This window comes from Phycomyces blakesleeanus, assembly GCF_001638985.1.
Source record: "Phycomyces blakesleeanus NRRL 1555(-) unplaced genomic scaffold PHYBLscaffold_40, whole genome shotgun sequence".
In the NCBI taxonomy this organism is placed as follows: Eukaryota; Fungi; Mucoromycota; class Mucoromycetes; order Mucorales; family Phycomycetaceae; genus Phycomyces; species Phycomyces blakesleeanus.
Genome location: NW_017265170.1, coordinates 128,198 through 143,814, shown reverse-complemented (window position 1 = coordinate 143,814; position 15,617 = coordinate 128,198). Strand labels below are relative to the sequence as shown.

General features: G+C 32.2%; 4 protein-coding genes across 4 annotated transcripts; 2 read left to right on the top strand and 2 right to left on the bottom strand.

Moving 5' to 3' along the window:
* Positions 1–746: 746 nt before the first annotated feature.
* PHYBLDRAFT_152955 (hypothetical protein) lies at positions 747–2,545 on the top strand (the record flags this gene model as incomplete). Its single annotated transcript, XM_018433038.1, has 5 exons — positions 747–1,007; positions 1,071–1,247; positions 1,297–1,489; positions 1,721–2,029; positions 2,148–2,545. 5 exons carry the CDS (start codon positions 747–749, stop codon positions 2,543–2,545), a joined length of 1,338 nt encoding a protein of 445 aa, XP_018283968.1.
* Positions 2,546–2,659: 114 nt separating this feature from the next.
* PHYBLDRAFT_152954 (hypothetical protein) lies at positions 2,660–3,902 on the bottom strand (the record flags this gene model as incomplete). Its single annotated transcript, XM_018433037.1, has 4 exons — positions 2,660–2,830; positions 2,977–3,123; positions 3,188–3,493; positions 3,552–3,902. The coding sequence occupies 4 exons, from the start codon at positions 3,900–3,902 to the stop codon at positions 2,660–2,662; spliced, it is 975 nt and encodes a 324-aa protein (XP_018283967.1).
* A 4,688-nt stretch (positions 3,903–8,590) lies between these two features.
* On the top strand, positions 8,591–10,907 carry PHYBLDRAFT_175667 (hypothetical protein; the record flags this gene model as incomplete). Its single annotated transcript, XM_018437542.1, has 7 exons — positions 8,591–8,690; positions 8,720–9,156; positions 9,230–9,436; positions 9,561–9,902; positions 9,965–10,180; positions 10,242–10,529; positions 10,593–10,907. 7 exons carry the CDS (start codon positions 8,591–8,593, stop codon positions 10,905–10,907), a joined length of 1,905 nt encoding a protein of 634 aa, XP_018283966.1.
* A 1,097-nt stretch (positions 10,908–12,004) lies between these two features.
* On the bottom strand, positions 12,005–13,025 carry PHYBLDRAFT_175666 (hypothetical protein; the record flags this gene model as incomplete). The annotated part of the gene is made up of 3 exons (XM_018437541.1): positions 12,005–12,439; positions 12,499–12,653; positions 12,728–13,025. The coding sequence occupies 3 exons, from the start codon at positions 13,023–13,025 to the stop codon at positions 12,005–12,007; spliced, it is 888 nt and encodes a 295-aa protein (XP_018283965.1).
* Positions 13,026–15,617: the final 2,592 nt, after the last annotated feature.

Genomic DNA, 15,617 nt, shown 5'->3' with positions numbered 1-15,617 from the left:
CATTTACAAGCAAGCAACACACAACTGGGCTTTTCTCTGAGAGATACTGTTTGGAGAATACTTGTTTTATCAGAACATTGGCCATTTCAAATTATATGAAGGATAGAACACCAGCCAGAACGTTCCTGAATATTAAATATAACCACTGTACTATAAACCTAAGAATATTCTTTTCTTTCTAATAAAAACAAAATAAACCAATAATTATTATAAATAAATTAAAGATCGGAGAAGTGTATGGAAGCAAACAGTACAAGAAGAAGTCTCTAAGATTGGATAAAATAAATTCAAATACAACAAAACCCTGTAAAAACTGGCATATCCATAAATTAAACAATGTAAAAACTGGCATATCTGTATAATCGATCTTTCATTTATCGTTCTTTTAATTGGAAAGCGGTAGGATATATTACAACAAAACATAATTCTGAGTTGCTGTTTTAGTGCATGTGGTAAAAACCCATATACAGAAAATGCAAACACATCCTACTATCCTGCTGTTCTGACCTTTTCCTATGTTCGAAAGTTGGTCTTACTACCTATGAGTAAGCCAGCTTCATACACTTGTAAAAACTATCTAATCGCATTGTAAAACCTGGTATTTTCACATAATTAATTACAGTTTTACACATAAGAAAACCGCGCCTCTTTTCCAGTGGTATTCTTGTGATACTGTTTACCTTGCTGTAAATAATCTTCCTCATGATATCCAATTCAAAAAGGAAAATGTGATTCTTGTTGGATTGATGTCTGGTTCAAAAGAAGCAAAGACATCTGAAATCAACAGTTATCCGAAGCCCTTGGTAGACGAGTTGGAAAAGCTGTATACCAGCATCAAGATCAAGACAAATGACTGCCCGCATGGTACTTCTGTTCATGCTGCCCTCCTCATGGTTGCTTGCGACATTCCCGCTGCTAGGAAAGTGTGTGGATTCACATCCTATACGAGTACTAATGTACGTCCCAAGTGCTCCCATCAATTCTCTCAATTAGCTGGAAAAAGTTCTGTTGATTACTCCGGATTTGATTTCTCAAAGTAACTCCTTTGCACTAAGAATGATAATCATAAGGATGCTGAGGTCTGGAGAAATGCAACTACTCAAACTGAAAGACATTGTCTTGAAGTAGAAAATGGTGTTTGCTGGTCTGAACTGCATCGTCTTCAATACTTTGATGCTGTTTGCTACACAATCATTGATCTAATGCACACTCTTCTTGGGCACTGCCAAAAGAATGATGGAGAAATGGTTAGCAGATGGAGTAATTGACAACAAAAAACTTGTTGCTATGCAAAAGGTTGTTGAGAAAATGGTGTTGCTGCTGGATTACACCGTATTGAAGACCAAGATCGCAAAGGGATTCCCTTTCATAAAGGCAGACGAGTGGAAGTTGTGGTGCCTCATATACTCTCCAGTTGTGCTGAAAGATGTCTTGACACCAAGAATGTATAAAAACTGGATATTTTTTGTGGACACGTGTCAGCAACTCAGTAAGCACAGCATTTCTTGAGATAATATAAAAAAAGCACATGTATCATTAGAGAAGTTTTGTCAAGGCTGTCAGCATATTTACAGCTGTAATCTACTCTCTCCTAATATGCACCTTCACCTTCATCTCCAGCAAACACTTACCAACTTTGGACCTGTGTACAGATACTAGTTGTTCAGTCTTAAGCAATATAACAGTGTTCTAAAGAATTTCAAAACAAATCATTGTACAGATTTTGAAATAACATATATGAAAGCCTTCATTGAAGATACTTGGAAAGGCAATATTGTTTGTGATTTGTTGAAGACAGCAAACCCATTTGATTGCTCCAGCATTTTCAGCAAATCAGTAAATACACTTAGTAATACTGTTTCCCACATAAATACAACAGACATTTACAATATATTCTCTCTTCTGGATTTTCTTGATGCTGCAGAAAACCCATATCTGTCAATTTGTGGTAACGAGCCCTTGCCTACATCCACCCTTCCTCTGAAAAAAAACTTTCCAAACAATGCCAAGACAGAAATACAATTGTTTGGTAGAGTACTACCAGGTTGTATATAATGATCCCACCATCTCTAGCTGCAAAGACAGCATCAATAGAATGACTTTCGTCAATGACTGAATTAAAACCCTGAAATCTATTGATCTTCTAGGTCAGGTCTTCAAAAGATGTAAGGGAACAAACAGGCGTGGATCTTATGTACAAGCTATGCTTATTGAAGGGCGAAATGGAGCAAAGTACATGTATGTTGGTGAGATTCAGTATCTATTTGTTCATTCATTTAGTCCACTCGTTTCAACTCCGCATCACGGAAACCTCCAAAGTAGCCAGCATACATTTGCATACATAAAGTGGTGCAAGACTTCGCAAGTAACAAGTAGACAACTTGAAGGTGTGGAAGTTTGGGATCCCGCATTTTCTGCACCTGATTTCCAAAGCATATTGCCTGTACATTGCTTTCTCCTTCCTGTTGCAATTGTAGACTTCCAAACAAAACAAAAAGTCAATAAGAAGCTTATAATTCCTTTACCTAGAAAAATCAATTCCTAATATATGTATATATAATTACTATCTAACTTTTTTTCCTTTTTAATAATATTCAATGACTTTTATTTGTATATAAAATAAAACAAAAAGAGAGAAAGAAAGGGAATAATATTTATTTTATTTATTTTGGATTGCCCATTCAGGGATCATGGCAGACAGATGATGTGGCACAGATGTATCTTTAATGGATGTCAGGTACCTGATCATCTGTGACTTTGACGTTGTTGTCACCTGCAGCTCATCATTGGTTTGCATTATCTTATCACTTATGCCAAGGAGTCTGTTGAGCTATATTTATTTTATTGAAGTTTTTTTTTAGTATTCAGTTCTTTCTTATCAAATCATTCTTTTTATTCTAAGAAAATTACCTCATTGCTCCTCCAGCTTGGACAAGCAATCTGAAGAGTATGCTACTTGTACTCTGGAGAGATCACCTTACTGTCAGATTCTCTATCTGACATCACATCTTTCTCAATGTAACACTCATAGGCCTTCTCATCCAGGTTACCCTGCTTGTACCCCATCTTGCGATCAATGATCTGCCAATTGTCATTATAAACTCTAAGATGGTGCAAGTGAATCTAAAAAAAAATTAAACAAGAACATATTACAAAAAGATTCTTTTTTTATAGTTGATATAATTACCTCTACGCATCTACTGTTGGAGCATGCTTTACGGTTTTTGGCTGTTGCTTGGGCAGAAGTCATGTTCACTATCCAGTAAATGTACTTATAGTTGTTTTTTATTTTTTCAACTACAAGTCCAGACCAAACACTAGCAGTCATTGGCTGAGAGAGAATATAATCTCTCAAGTAGTTGATGACCTCAACATTGTCAAAGTGGTCACTTCTTTCATTAGTGTTCCATCTCTTCTTGGCCTCGTTTTCAGCAATTAGCACCAGGTCATTAGAGATGAAGTTTCTCTTCCACATTCTTTCATTGATGAATCTCTATTTTTATTTTTCTTTTAGATGATGTGATATCACAAAACAACAAGCACACACTTACTAGAACGATCACATTCATTTTGTTAGAAGGATTCTGCCCTGTTAAAGGAATCAGTACAGAACCACTTGCAGGCGCATGAGAGACAGCACTGAGCTGTTGAGTATTAATGACATCAAGGATTGCAATAGTACTTGCGTTGTCATTGTCATAGACATTGCCAACTCTGGATTGGATGGCAACCAAGAGATCAATAATTCTGTTTTCTAGTTCAGAATCTGTCACCTGGTTGACAGCTTGGGATCTTGGGGTGATGTTTGCCTGCTGAACATGACCAGCAGCAACACTATGTACAGAAGGTCCAGCATTTCCTCTTCCTCTGCGGGTTGAGTTTCTGGTAGAGTTTGAAGACATTTTTCTATACATTGACATTAGTAAAAAAAATAACACAACAGAAATTGATTTATAATGAAATGAACTATTTTCTATATATTAAATAAAATATAAAGGCATACAAAATAAGTTACGGTAAGAGTGAGAGTGAGAGTATCAGAGAAGTTGAAAAATAAAATAAAACATTGGCTTTAAATACCTCTTATGTTTCAGAACTGACACTGACAGCTCAAGTTGGTACTTAACAATAACCAGTAATGATTGAATTCGTTTGGAATAAAGCCTACCAGGTTTGGTTACATATATTTTGTGTTGGATTCATTTGTTTTAGATGATAAGCATAATTCTAAACATATTACTGGATATATGAGATGTAAAATAATTATCCTCATAGTTGCTTATATGTAGCCTAAAGAAGACAGTCTTTTATTCAAGAATCATATATATTATTCCTCTAGCTACTATACTTTAAACATAATAATTTTTAATTTCGACACTTCTTTAGTATATCTCCATAGATTATATGTGATATACTACATCAAAACCCGAATTCAAGAATCTATTGAGTTTATAGTGGCAAAAAAAAGGAGTTAGAGACACATACTTTAATTTATAATAGACCCTAATAAATTCTGAGAATTGAATGAGTTTTATTTGATTTACTCTGCCTGTTTCTTTTTGTTCTTTTTTCTTTTTTTCTTTTATTTTTTCTCTCTTTCCTTGTCTTTTTGTTTACTTTTCTTATTCTTTTTAAAGCTGTAGTAAGAATTTTATATATATACTTTGTTTCTTTTTTTTTTACTTTACTTTAAATAACTCTTGATATTTCTAAAGACACTTACTTCACAAAATATCTTAGATTTTTCACAACAGTTATCAGAGTGTATTAGCTCACAAAGATAAATAAAGACATAAAATATATTTTATGATTCATTGCTGATCAGTGACTTTTGATTACTAGACATGATCAGCTTTTATGACAATGAGACATTACAATGATGATTCACTTTGAAATCTTTAAGTCGCAATAGACTTGGTAAGTTCAAATATTAAAAAAAAATATATTGATTGTTTACATAAACTTTATATACTTATCATTATTATGTACTTTTCAGATTTACCATGTCACCTTTCTTACTCTAATGTTATATAGATGGGAAAAAAACTTGGCATGGTACATAAACTTACTATAATCAATATCTTCTTTTACTAAGCATAATGTCAATATATTTTCTATTTAATCTAATATTCTTTAAATATGCAGAGAATTGTGTTAGTGCTAACTTTATCTATATGTATTTTATGTCTTCATTAGATACTTATATCTCTCATACATTCTTTAGAAAAAACAAAAATAATATCACTCACTCCATAGACATGTGGTATTTATTTAAATTGATTGATATTAATTTCGTAAAATCCAAAGGAGCTTTTTTGTCTTTCTGCTTCTTCATTTTAAAAGGTAAGCCATAATATTAATATCTATATAAATGAATATCAATATCCAATGTTGATATTCAAAGCAAATACACAATTTAAAAATAAATAGTATTGTATACCCAAGAATTAGAGCATATTATTAGAGAATATATTTCAAGAATTTTTTTTTCAAAAAAACAATAAACATCAATAAACTATTTCCCATACACTATCTATAAATAAACAAACAAAAAGTACACTTTTTGGATCAATGAACAGAATCCATTTGAGTTGCAAATGAAGTGAATGTCCAATAAAATGCGTGCCAGGTATGGGATAGAATAATAAACTTTGGGTACTAGTAGAGAATATATACTTCTTCAATTGACTTTTAAAGAGAAACGAAGTGAATGTCCAATAAAATGCATGTTAGATACGGGATAGAATAATAAGCTTTGGATGCTGATGGAAGATACAGTCTCATCAATTAAATGAAAGAAAATTTTAGCTTCCGCCAAAGTGAAAAAATAACATCCTTAACTCTCTCTTCATTGTTTGTCTACTTTTACTTAAGAAACCACTTTTAAAATCATTGGAATAAGAATATATAACCTTTAAATATTAAGAAAAATAATTTTTATTGAAAGTTTAATATTTAGTAACATCACCACGGGCTTTCTTCATATGGGCTATGCGAGTTGGCATAGATATGCAGTAGGCCTTGCATACTGCAACCGGTATTTTCTTTCATTCTTCACGGATAACCTTGTCTAGCTCCTTAATAGTTCTTGGAGCTGGTACTCTTGCCCTTACCATCCGACCCAAATGAGCCCATAGGTTCTCAATAGGACTGAGATCTGGGCTATTCGGCGGCCATTCCATGATTGGTACATTATGGGTCTTTTTCCAGTTCTCAACAAGTTTTGACTTATGACAAGGAGCATTGTATTCTTGGTAAATAAACTCCCCGTCATGTCTTTCACTTAGGCAACCATAAAATGGGAGCAACTTTCTTTCCAAAAGGTTTATATAGCCAAATTGGTCAAGGCTGTTAATAATTGTTTTTAGTGGGCCTACTCCTCCTGCCCACACACAGCCCCAAACCATCACCAAACCACCTTCAAACTGTACTCTAGGCATGATACAATCAGACTTGAACTTCTCCAGAGGAAAGCGCCAAATTCTAAGGTTTCCATCCTTTGGGAAAACCATAAAGTGAGACTCATCGCTCCAAATCACACAATCCCATCTTTGATTGGTTTCTTTGCAACGTTTAGCAAACAACAATCGTTTCTTTTTATGTGTTCTGGATAGCCTTGGCTTAAACACAGGATGGCAAGAAGACATTCCGATCTTACAAATAGCTTTGCAGATGGTATTTTTGCAAATGTACTTGCCAATCATGAGTCTCATGACGTTTGTGAGTTCTCCAAGTGTGGCATTACGATCTTTCTTTATTTTGTTTTTAAGCTGGTGTAAATCTCTCTCACCCAGAATTTATGGACGTTTTTGGCGTTTTTCTGTTAATGGCGTGCCATTCTGTTTCCATCTTTGAACTGTGCTATGTACAGTTGTCATGGGTATGCCTGTCTTCTCCAAAATGGCAGTCAATGAAATATTATGGAGAGCATCACCAATAATAAGTCCTTTTTCATAATCTGAAAGCTTTTTTTGTTTGTTAGGAATACTTTTATTGATTTGTTGAGACATTGTGAGATTTGAATGAGAAGAGTTTTTAAAAAAAGCACAACAACTTTGCATTAAAGATGTTCTATTTAGTTGAGTTTAAACTTTTTTCTTTCATTTATTGTATGGGTCTGTATATACTTCTTTGATTGACTTTTAAAGAGAAACGAAGTGAATGTTCAATAAAATGTGTGCTAGATATGAGATAGAATAATAAACTTTGTGTGCTAGTGGAGGATATATATTTCTTCGATTGACTTTTAAAGAGAAACAGTGAATTTCCAATAAAATGCATGCTAGGTACTGAATAGAATAATAAACTTGGAGTGTCAGTAGAAGATATATACTTCTTTGAATGATGTTAAAACACAGATAGACACAGCGTTAGACTAAAAAAAAAGTAGCTGTCTTTAATTGATGTTTCAGAAAAAAATTGAGTTGAACAGAACTTCATGTCCACACCTAGACCTTTCTATCCTCGGAATATATTTGTTTTATGACTATAGCACAGATGTTTTATCTTGTATGCTAATATTAAATTAAATCTTGGGATTTATTTCAAAAATTACTTGGAATTTTGCCTCCTATTCCGTATGGGATTCGGAGTTGCTTTTGCAGTGAATAAGATATATATAAGTGTTATCAGTTCCTTTGTTTTTCTTGTTTAGTTAAAACCAAAGATTCTGGCTCATTATTCTAAAGTTTTGTTGCAAAATTATATTTCTAATGCTAGGAATAGGTCTTAGAATTAGGGCGCCAGATATTTATATAGTTTTATATTGGTTTATATGTTTTTTTTTTATTTCTATGCTTCTTACATCTTAGCATAAGATTTTCTTCTAACATGCTTGTCCATTTATGTTGTTAAGTATTTTGACAATCTCCAGTTATAAGATTGTTTATTTCTTTTGAAGTGCTTTGTGGCCTCTCTGAAAAGCAAGAAGTATATCTTGCATACCTTGAAGCAAATGACTTACATCATCATCTGCATTATTAATAATAATAAAAAATCCAATATTAGGGTTTGTTATAAAAAAAAGAAAGAATGAAAAAAAATCTTAAAGTCGTGATTAGCATTATATATTTTGTATAAATGTATTGGCTACTCTTTGATATGCAATATCAGTATAGTAATTTTACAATGATGACATGAAGTTCCCTATTCTAAATTTTTAGCATGTCTTTGAATTGTCTTAACAGATTATATTCAAGTAACAAAAGTTTAGATATTTTCTTCTCTTTCTACTTCTGACTTTTAATAGTACTCAATTGCAATCTATATTTCTCATAAATGTAATATCTGTAGTTAAAATAAATGTTTCTCTCTACTGAGATCTAATTTTAGGTGGTAAATTTACTTTTTATCAACCATTTCAAAAAACAGAGATTTTCTTGTTTCAACTTGATTTTTTGGTGATTTCTTGATTATTATAACTAATAAATGAAGTCACAAATTGAAAAAACCGCCCCTATTTGTCATCAGCTATGCTAATCGTAAATACTTTTCTGCAAGTCACAAATCCTTCAAAAAAAATGGAATTTGTTTTATTGTGTAGAATTTTTTATGCGTTTTTGTTACTGATTTGTTTATCAATACTATAATAATGAATGATATCACTTTTAACCCTCGCACCTTGACCATCTACTGTTTTATGCTACATATGAGAATGAGACAGAAGAATTTGTCTTTGAAGCTGAAGAAGAGTACCAGCTATAGTTCACAAACAACCCAGCTTGCCATGCCAACTGGGTCATTCAAAACAGCAACAAGTTGAAGAGAAAGGTTCCTGTTGGTGCTTTGATCGATCCCAATCTGATCAAAGTAACTCAGTATCTTAAATGCAATCATTCTGGCACAAAGGCAGAGAGTTTGAAGAAGCAAGCAGTTGAAAATGACGAGCTCCATGTTGTTAAGCGTAGAAATACTATGGGTAGCAGCATCAAGGTGGGATGCTTGGCTACTTTAGTTGTTAAGTTTTTTAACAGTGGTAAAGTAACAGTAGTTTACAACTGGAGGCATAATAACCACAATCCTCTTGAGCTTTCTGATATCTCTCACTCTCGGCTCTCTGAAGAAGCCCGTATCTGGATCAATGAACACGTTGAGAAAAACCTTGACTGGAAAGCCATTAAGGGACTTCTAAGACTAGAAGATATAAAACTAGAAGAGGTATGTTATTAATATATAGTGACGTTAAAACAAGATTTTATTATATATTTTTAATTATAATGTCTTTAATTAGATGGAGAACTCTATGTCAATGACATCTATTCCTTCTGCAATGATGATACAGTATAAAGATGTTCATAATGCTATTGTAGCTAGAATCAACAACAGTGCTAGAAAACACTACAAAGATGAGATAAGTACTGAAAGATGGATTGCTTTCCTTCAAGAAAAGGGCTACCAAACTATGTTTGACACATATAATTCTGTTGGGCCTCTTCTTGTAAGCTGGGTCTCCCCTTGGCAGAAGAAGGTAACTACAAGTATTACATATATATATAGTCAAATATTTAAATATATATCAAAAAGAATATACTATTTATCACTTTAATTTATTTTATCATTAGTTTTTAGAAAATGCAGAGGAGTGGTATCTTGACTCAACCCACAAAACCTGCAAGTCTTTCCTTGACAACAAGGACTGTTATTTGATGTCTGTGATTATATACAACCCTGTAACTAACAAGGGAGTTCCAGTTGCTTTCTTTGTTATCAGCATCAAATGTAGTTATACCATTGCAAGATGGTTGAATTGGTTGAAAGATACCAATAGCTTGAAGGTCAAATGGATCATGATTGACTGTAGCCCAATAGAGCAGAAGGCTATCCGGGATACATTTGGACTTTCAGTTCAAATTCTTTTGTGCCATTGGCATATCAAACGTGCTTGGGAAAGTCATGTCAAGAAGGTAATTTTATTAATGTATTTTACTTAAAACATTGAACCTATATTAACTAGTAATATTATTAGGTGACAATCCCCAACGCCCACCTTGAGACCAAGAATGTCTGGGCCAACATTCGTGCTGCATTGAACTTGATAATGCATAGCAATAATAAAGCCGACTACAATGCTCATTGGCAAAAGTTCAGATTAGACTATGGCATACAGTTTCCTGGCTTAATGTCTTATATGGAGGTTACATGGGAACCAAAGAAAAAAAGATGGGTTAAGGCATGGAGACAGGTATATTCAATATTGTTTTTTTTGTCTGGTCATAAAAACTAATTTATAATTATTTTTGTAGGATGCTGTATGCCATACAAACAATTTGATAGAGTCTTATCATAACCAACTAAAGTCCTTTTATTTAGGCCAGTCTTGCGGCTGTAGAATTGACAAGATTGTATATGTACTTTCTCAGTTAGTTGAGAGAGATTACCGTCAGGATACTCTTGAGACCTATTTTGGTATTAAGAGCATCAGACTTAGTGTGGCTGACACAGAACGAAAGAGAAAGGTCAATGTTATTGCTATCGAAAGAGCAAATGGTCTGGTTGAAGAAGTCGAACCGCAAGAATTGCAAGCAAACAAGGTAATATTATATAAAACATTTGTTTATATAATTTATAATTTATAATTAATATTGTTATTTTAGATGTATTCTTGCAAATCTTTTGGAGAGGGTTGTGAACTAGTATACTTTATCAAGTTCACAACCCACTTACATGACTGCTCTTGCCCAGACTCTGCTAGATTATGCAAACATATCTTCTTGGTCTCTCAAGTTTTTGACCTGCCGGTGACAGTAAGACGAAATGTCATACTGGATTCAGCTACGTTGTTTAGCCTTAATGAAAACAATGGCAATATTATTTCAGAAGATAATATTGTCTTATTGGAAAACCAAATGAGCGAAGATGAGCAGAAAGCAAATATTCTGCTTATGAATGAAAGTTTGGAGAGAATTTGAAAGCAGATGTATACCTCTTCCAAAACCTTTGAGCAAAAAAAAATCTTGTTAGACCTTATGAAGAAGGTAAACTCTGTTGTTAACCCAACTAATGGGTTGCAAAAGCAGACCTAAAGTCATAGATTACAAAACTTCTCTTTCAATTTATTTTTTCTCAATAAACATCAAATTTCTACTCTCTTCTTTAATATAAAAGACTTATATAAACTATAAAATCAAATGTATAAAAATTGCCTTGTGAAAATTATTCATTAGACATAAAAAATTAAAATTTAGTTTGTACTTAAAAATAATTAAAAAAGTAAGGTACTTTTGGCATTTTCAGCACAAAATATCCCCTCTCCCTATGTTTTTTCCTTTATTTCTCAAATATTGTGCTTTTTTTTGAAGAAATACAAGATATTATTGGCTGAATCTGCGTGACTTGCAGAAAAATATTTATGATTAGCATTATTCATTTGTCATAGTAAAAGCTCAATATAGTGATATATGATATAGTGATAATCACAATATAGTGATAATTTTTTGGAAAATTTGGGGCAATGCCTGCTTATTATCACTATTTTTTGATATAGTGATAGTGATAAAATATGAATCCACCACTATCACTATATCGAGTGCTGAGTTTAATATATTACTAAAAAAATATAGACAATTTTGTTAATAATATGGTCAACATTAAATTTAAAGTCCATTTTTTTATATAAAATAATAATAATTGTTATGGCGTTAAGAGCTTTGGCTGCCTACAAGAAAGACTGTAGGCTCAATATGTTTCTGAACAATCATTTTTATTTTATTTTATTTTTTTGCAAAAATATAAAAATTAAAAAAAAATAACAATAAATAGTTTGCTTGAAAATATATATGTGTATCGTTTAATAGATTTTATTATTATAATAAATGATTTTATTAAAGATGATTTATTACTTAAAGTATTGTCTAATATTGATTTGATTTGTTTTTTTTAAATTTTCTTCAGATTTAATAGACTTCATTAATTTGCCAAGGTCATTTATTAACCTATGTTGAGAATTACTATTATCTGGAATTATTAAATGAAGAATATTAGCTACTGATTCTTTTATCATTGTTTTTCACTCTAGACTACTAATTGCATTATCTTTTCTCTCTTCCTTTACTTCCTCCACATTTCTTCTGGGGCTAACCAAGTTACGCTCCAAGATATCTATTGATTCTTCAATGCTGTTGAGGTTCTCAATATCAGTAATTGTGATATTCCCACTTCCTGAAAGACAATTGAGGTCATCAAAGTTCTCCTCAATAACTGGAGAAATGAACTTTTGTATGATATCATGAAACAAACCGGTGTGCTTGAAACAATTAGTGATTATCTCAGAAGTAACCTTCCTCCAAGCCCTCATGATACAATTCATTTCTTGCAATCGTGTTAATGTGAAATAGTCACTTTCTGTCTTTGACTTGTTGGCAATGTAATGGAGTGTTGCAAACTGGTATTGAAAATGCCAGTACTTGACTTTGAAGTTTTGGATAATACCAGCATCAAAAGACTAAAGGTGAGAAGTGGTGTTTGGTGGCAGATAAAAAACTCAATGTTGCTGAAAGTTACTGATGTATCATGACAGGTTGCGTTGTCTAAAAGGATAAGGACTTTTCTTCCAAGATTTCTAATATGAATGTTGATAGTGTGAAAGGCTTTTGCAAATATGAATTTTGTCATCCAGCTGCTTTTGTTATTGAAATATTGAAACCCAAGTTCAAATCCTATAGTATAAAAGAAAAGTAATTAATATAAAAGGAACCAATTAATAATTACTTATTATATTTTTAGTACTTACCAGTTTTCTTGTTGAAACAGAGAGGTTTAGCATGTTTTTCAATAATTATTGGATCAAACTTAAGCAAACCATTTGAGTTACCAAGCAATCCAACTGTTAAACACATCTTGTCAGTCTTGAGATCAGAAACTACTTGACCTGAGATTGTTCTTGTTGGGTGCTGCTTGTAAAAGAGACCAGTTTCATCAAAGTTAAAGATATCTTGTCTCTCAAATATCTTTAACTTCTTCTTGATCTCTTCAACTCGCAGCTGAACAGCTTCATCATTAACTTTGGCAGAATCAGCATCACCATGCATAACTCGGCTTTTAAAGCCAAGTCTCTTCTTAATGTTTGCAACTCAGCCATCAGAGAAGTTAGGCAAATTCTTTGTTGGTATATTATAGTGTGTAACAGCAATCATTCTGGCATACATCTTGATTGAATTGCCATTGACAGGATTGTTTAGTGCTGTCATATCATTAATGAATTTTTGGACATCTTCCTCAATCTCAGGATAATCTGTCCCTCTGCTGCTCATCGTCTTGAGCTAATACTCATCTTTCTTTAGCAACTGATCTTCTTGTAGAATCTTTGATATAGCAGCTTGCGCAACTTGAATTGGTCTTTAGTCAATAATCTAAGCTGTGCTTAATTAAATCCAATCTTTGCTTATTCACAGATCTCAAGCTTTTGCTTTCTAGTCAAGCAAACACAAGTTTTTCTGTTAGAGTCATTGTTCAAAAATGCTAAAAGATTGATCGATTATTTTGGCATATTAAAAAATAGATATGAAATGTATGTATATATGTTTGTATGTGAAGCATTTTTATCAATAAAGATAAAGATATAAACATGCGTTTTGACATCTCTTTTATATTAAAGCATCTGTCAATATTAAATAAAATATAGTAATAAAAATAATGACTTTATTCATAATGACAGTCAGGAACTGTGGTATATCAGGTACGAAACAATAGAAAAATAAAATATTTGATAATAGAGACGTATAGAAATACTTTGAGACTGTATATAAGTTGTCTTTATTCATAAATAAAAAGTGTCCCTTTTTATAAGAAAACACAATCTGCTCTTTTCATTACGTCTTAGTTTCTTAAGGCTTTCTTCCTTTACTATATTTGGTTATTAGAGTGTATTTACTGCTTAACTAGTGTCGGTGTTACAATTATGACATCAAGTCATAAATCGTACTTCTTTAGCTCTTAGCTATTCTTTTCTCTTTTATACTAGAGCTTTAGGACTTCCTACTAAATTAGCTCCATATCGATCTGACACAGTTTACCCGGCAGTATGATATAATTATCTTAACAATCTTTAAGATATTATCTACAGTACTAACTGTAATAATTATTGGGCTGATTACTTAATCGTTTATATATATTTTATACTGACAAGATAATAGCTACTACGCTATTCCAATATGAATATGTTCTTATATGTGATAAATCCAACATCCGAGTGTCTGGATCACCACAGGAACATCTAATTAGTATCAGAGTTTAAACCAATAACAAGAGATTCTGACAATTATATTCTTAAACCAATTATACTTTGTTATTTTCACAAAGAGCTTTGATATCACTAATAGTATATATGTGTGCTTTAAAAATAAAACTTTCTATATAATCTAAAAGAAAGTATAATATCAGGGTCTGATATAATAGTAATAGCAGCCACCTATGTCGGAGTATATATTATCACTAAAAAATCTATATCAGAGTAATAAATATCATGCTCAATATAGTAATAGTAATAAAATTTCTGTCTACCACCATTATCACTATATCTAGCTTTGACTTTACATATAAAAAAGTTTCAAAGAAGAAATTGAAACAAATGCAAAAACATAAATACTTAAGTCTGATAGCACTGTGGTGATCCAGACACTCGGATGTTGGATTTATCACATATAAGAACATATTCATATTGGGATAGCGTAGTAGCTATCATCTTGTCAGTATAAAATATATATAAACGATTAAGTAATCAGCCCAATAACTATTACAGTTAGTACTGTAGATAATATCTTAAAGATTGTTAAGATAATTATATCATACTGCCGGGTAAACTGTGTCAGATCGATATGGAGCTAATTTAGTAGGAAGTCCTAAAGCTCTAGTATAAAAGAGAAAAGAATAGCTAAGAGCTAAAGAAGTACGATTTATGACTTGATGTCATAATTGTAACACCAACACTAGTTAAGCAGTAAATACACTCTAATAACCAAATATAGTAAAGGAAGAAAGCCTTAAGAAACTAAGACGTAATGACAAGAGCAGATTGTGTTTTCTTATAAAAAGGGACACTTTTTATTTATGACTAAAAAAACCGGATAGACAGTCTCAAAGTATTTCTATACGTCTCTATTATCAAATATTTTATTTTTCTATTGTTTCGTACCTGAAATACCACACTTACGCTTGAAATAAGCCTTAAATCTCTAAATAATACCACCATCTAATGACTGAAAATGGGACAGGGTGTTTGAAGGCAGAAAAAGAAGCTTGATATTTATAGATGCATAATCTAATATATAGCCAGAGAAATTATTGGAATCAAAAGCACTTTGCAGTTTTGCATTTTCATTGAACGATCAAAGTGATGAAGAAAAACATGAAAGATTGATTGTGTCATTCAGGCATTACTGTTGTAATGATACATAGAAAATCCATGATCTACTGCCTCTTGTTTTTTGTTGTTTTCGTTAAAACAGTTTGGTCTTCTTGCATAACCAATCATCAATATATCAGATCACTTGTCTGTTCTATTGGCATTGCACAAAAGGTCTACTGTAAGCCGCTTCTTATTTTCCTTCCAACCAGAAATCTTCTGGTAGGAAATCATTATTCTTCATGGCACAGCACAGAAAAGTGCTGTTTTATCAAAGTTA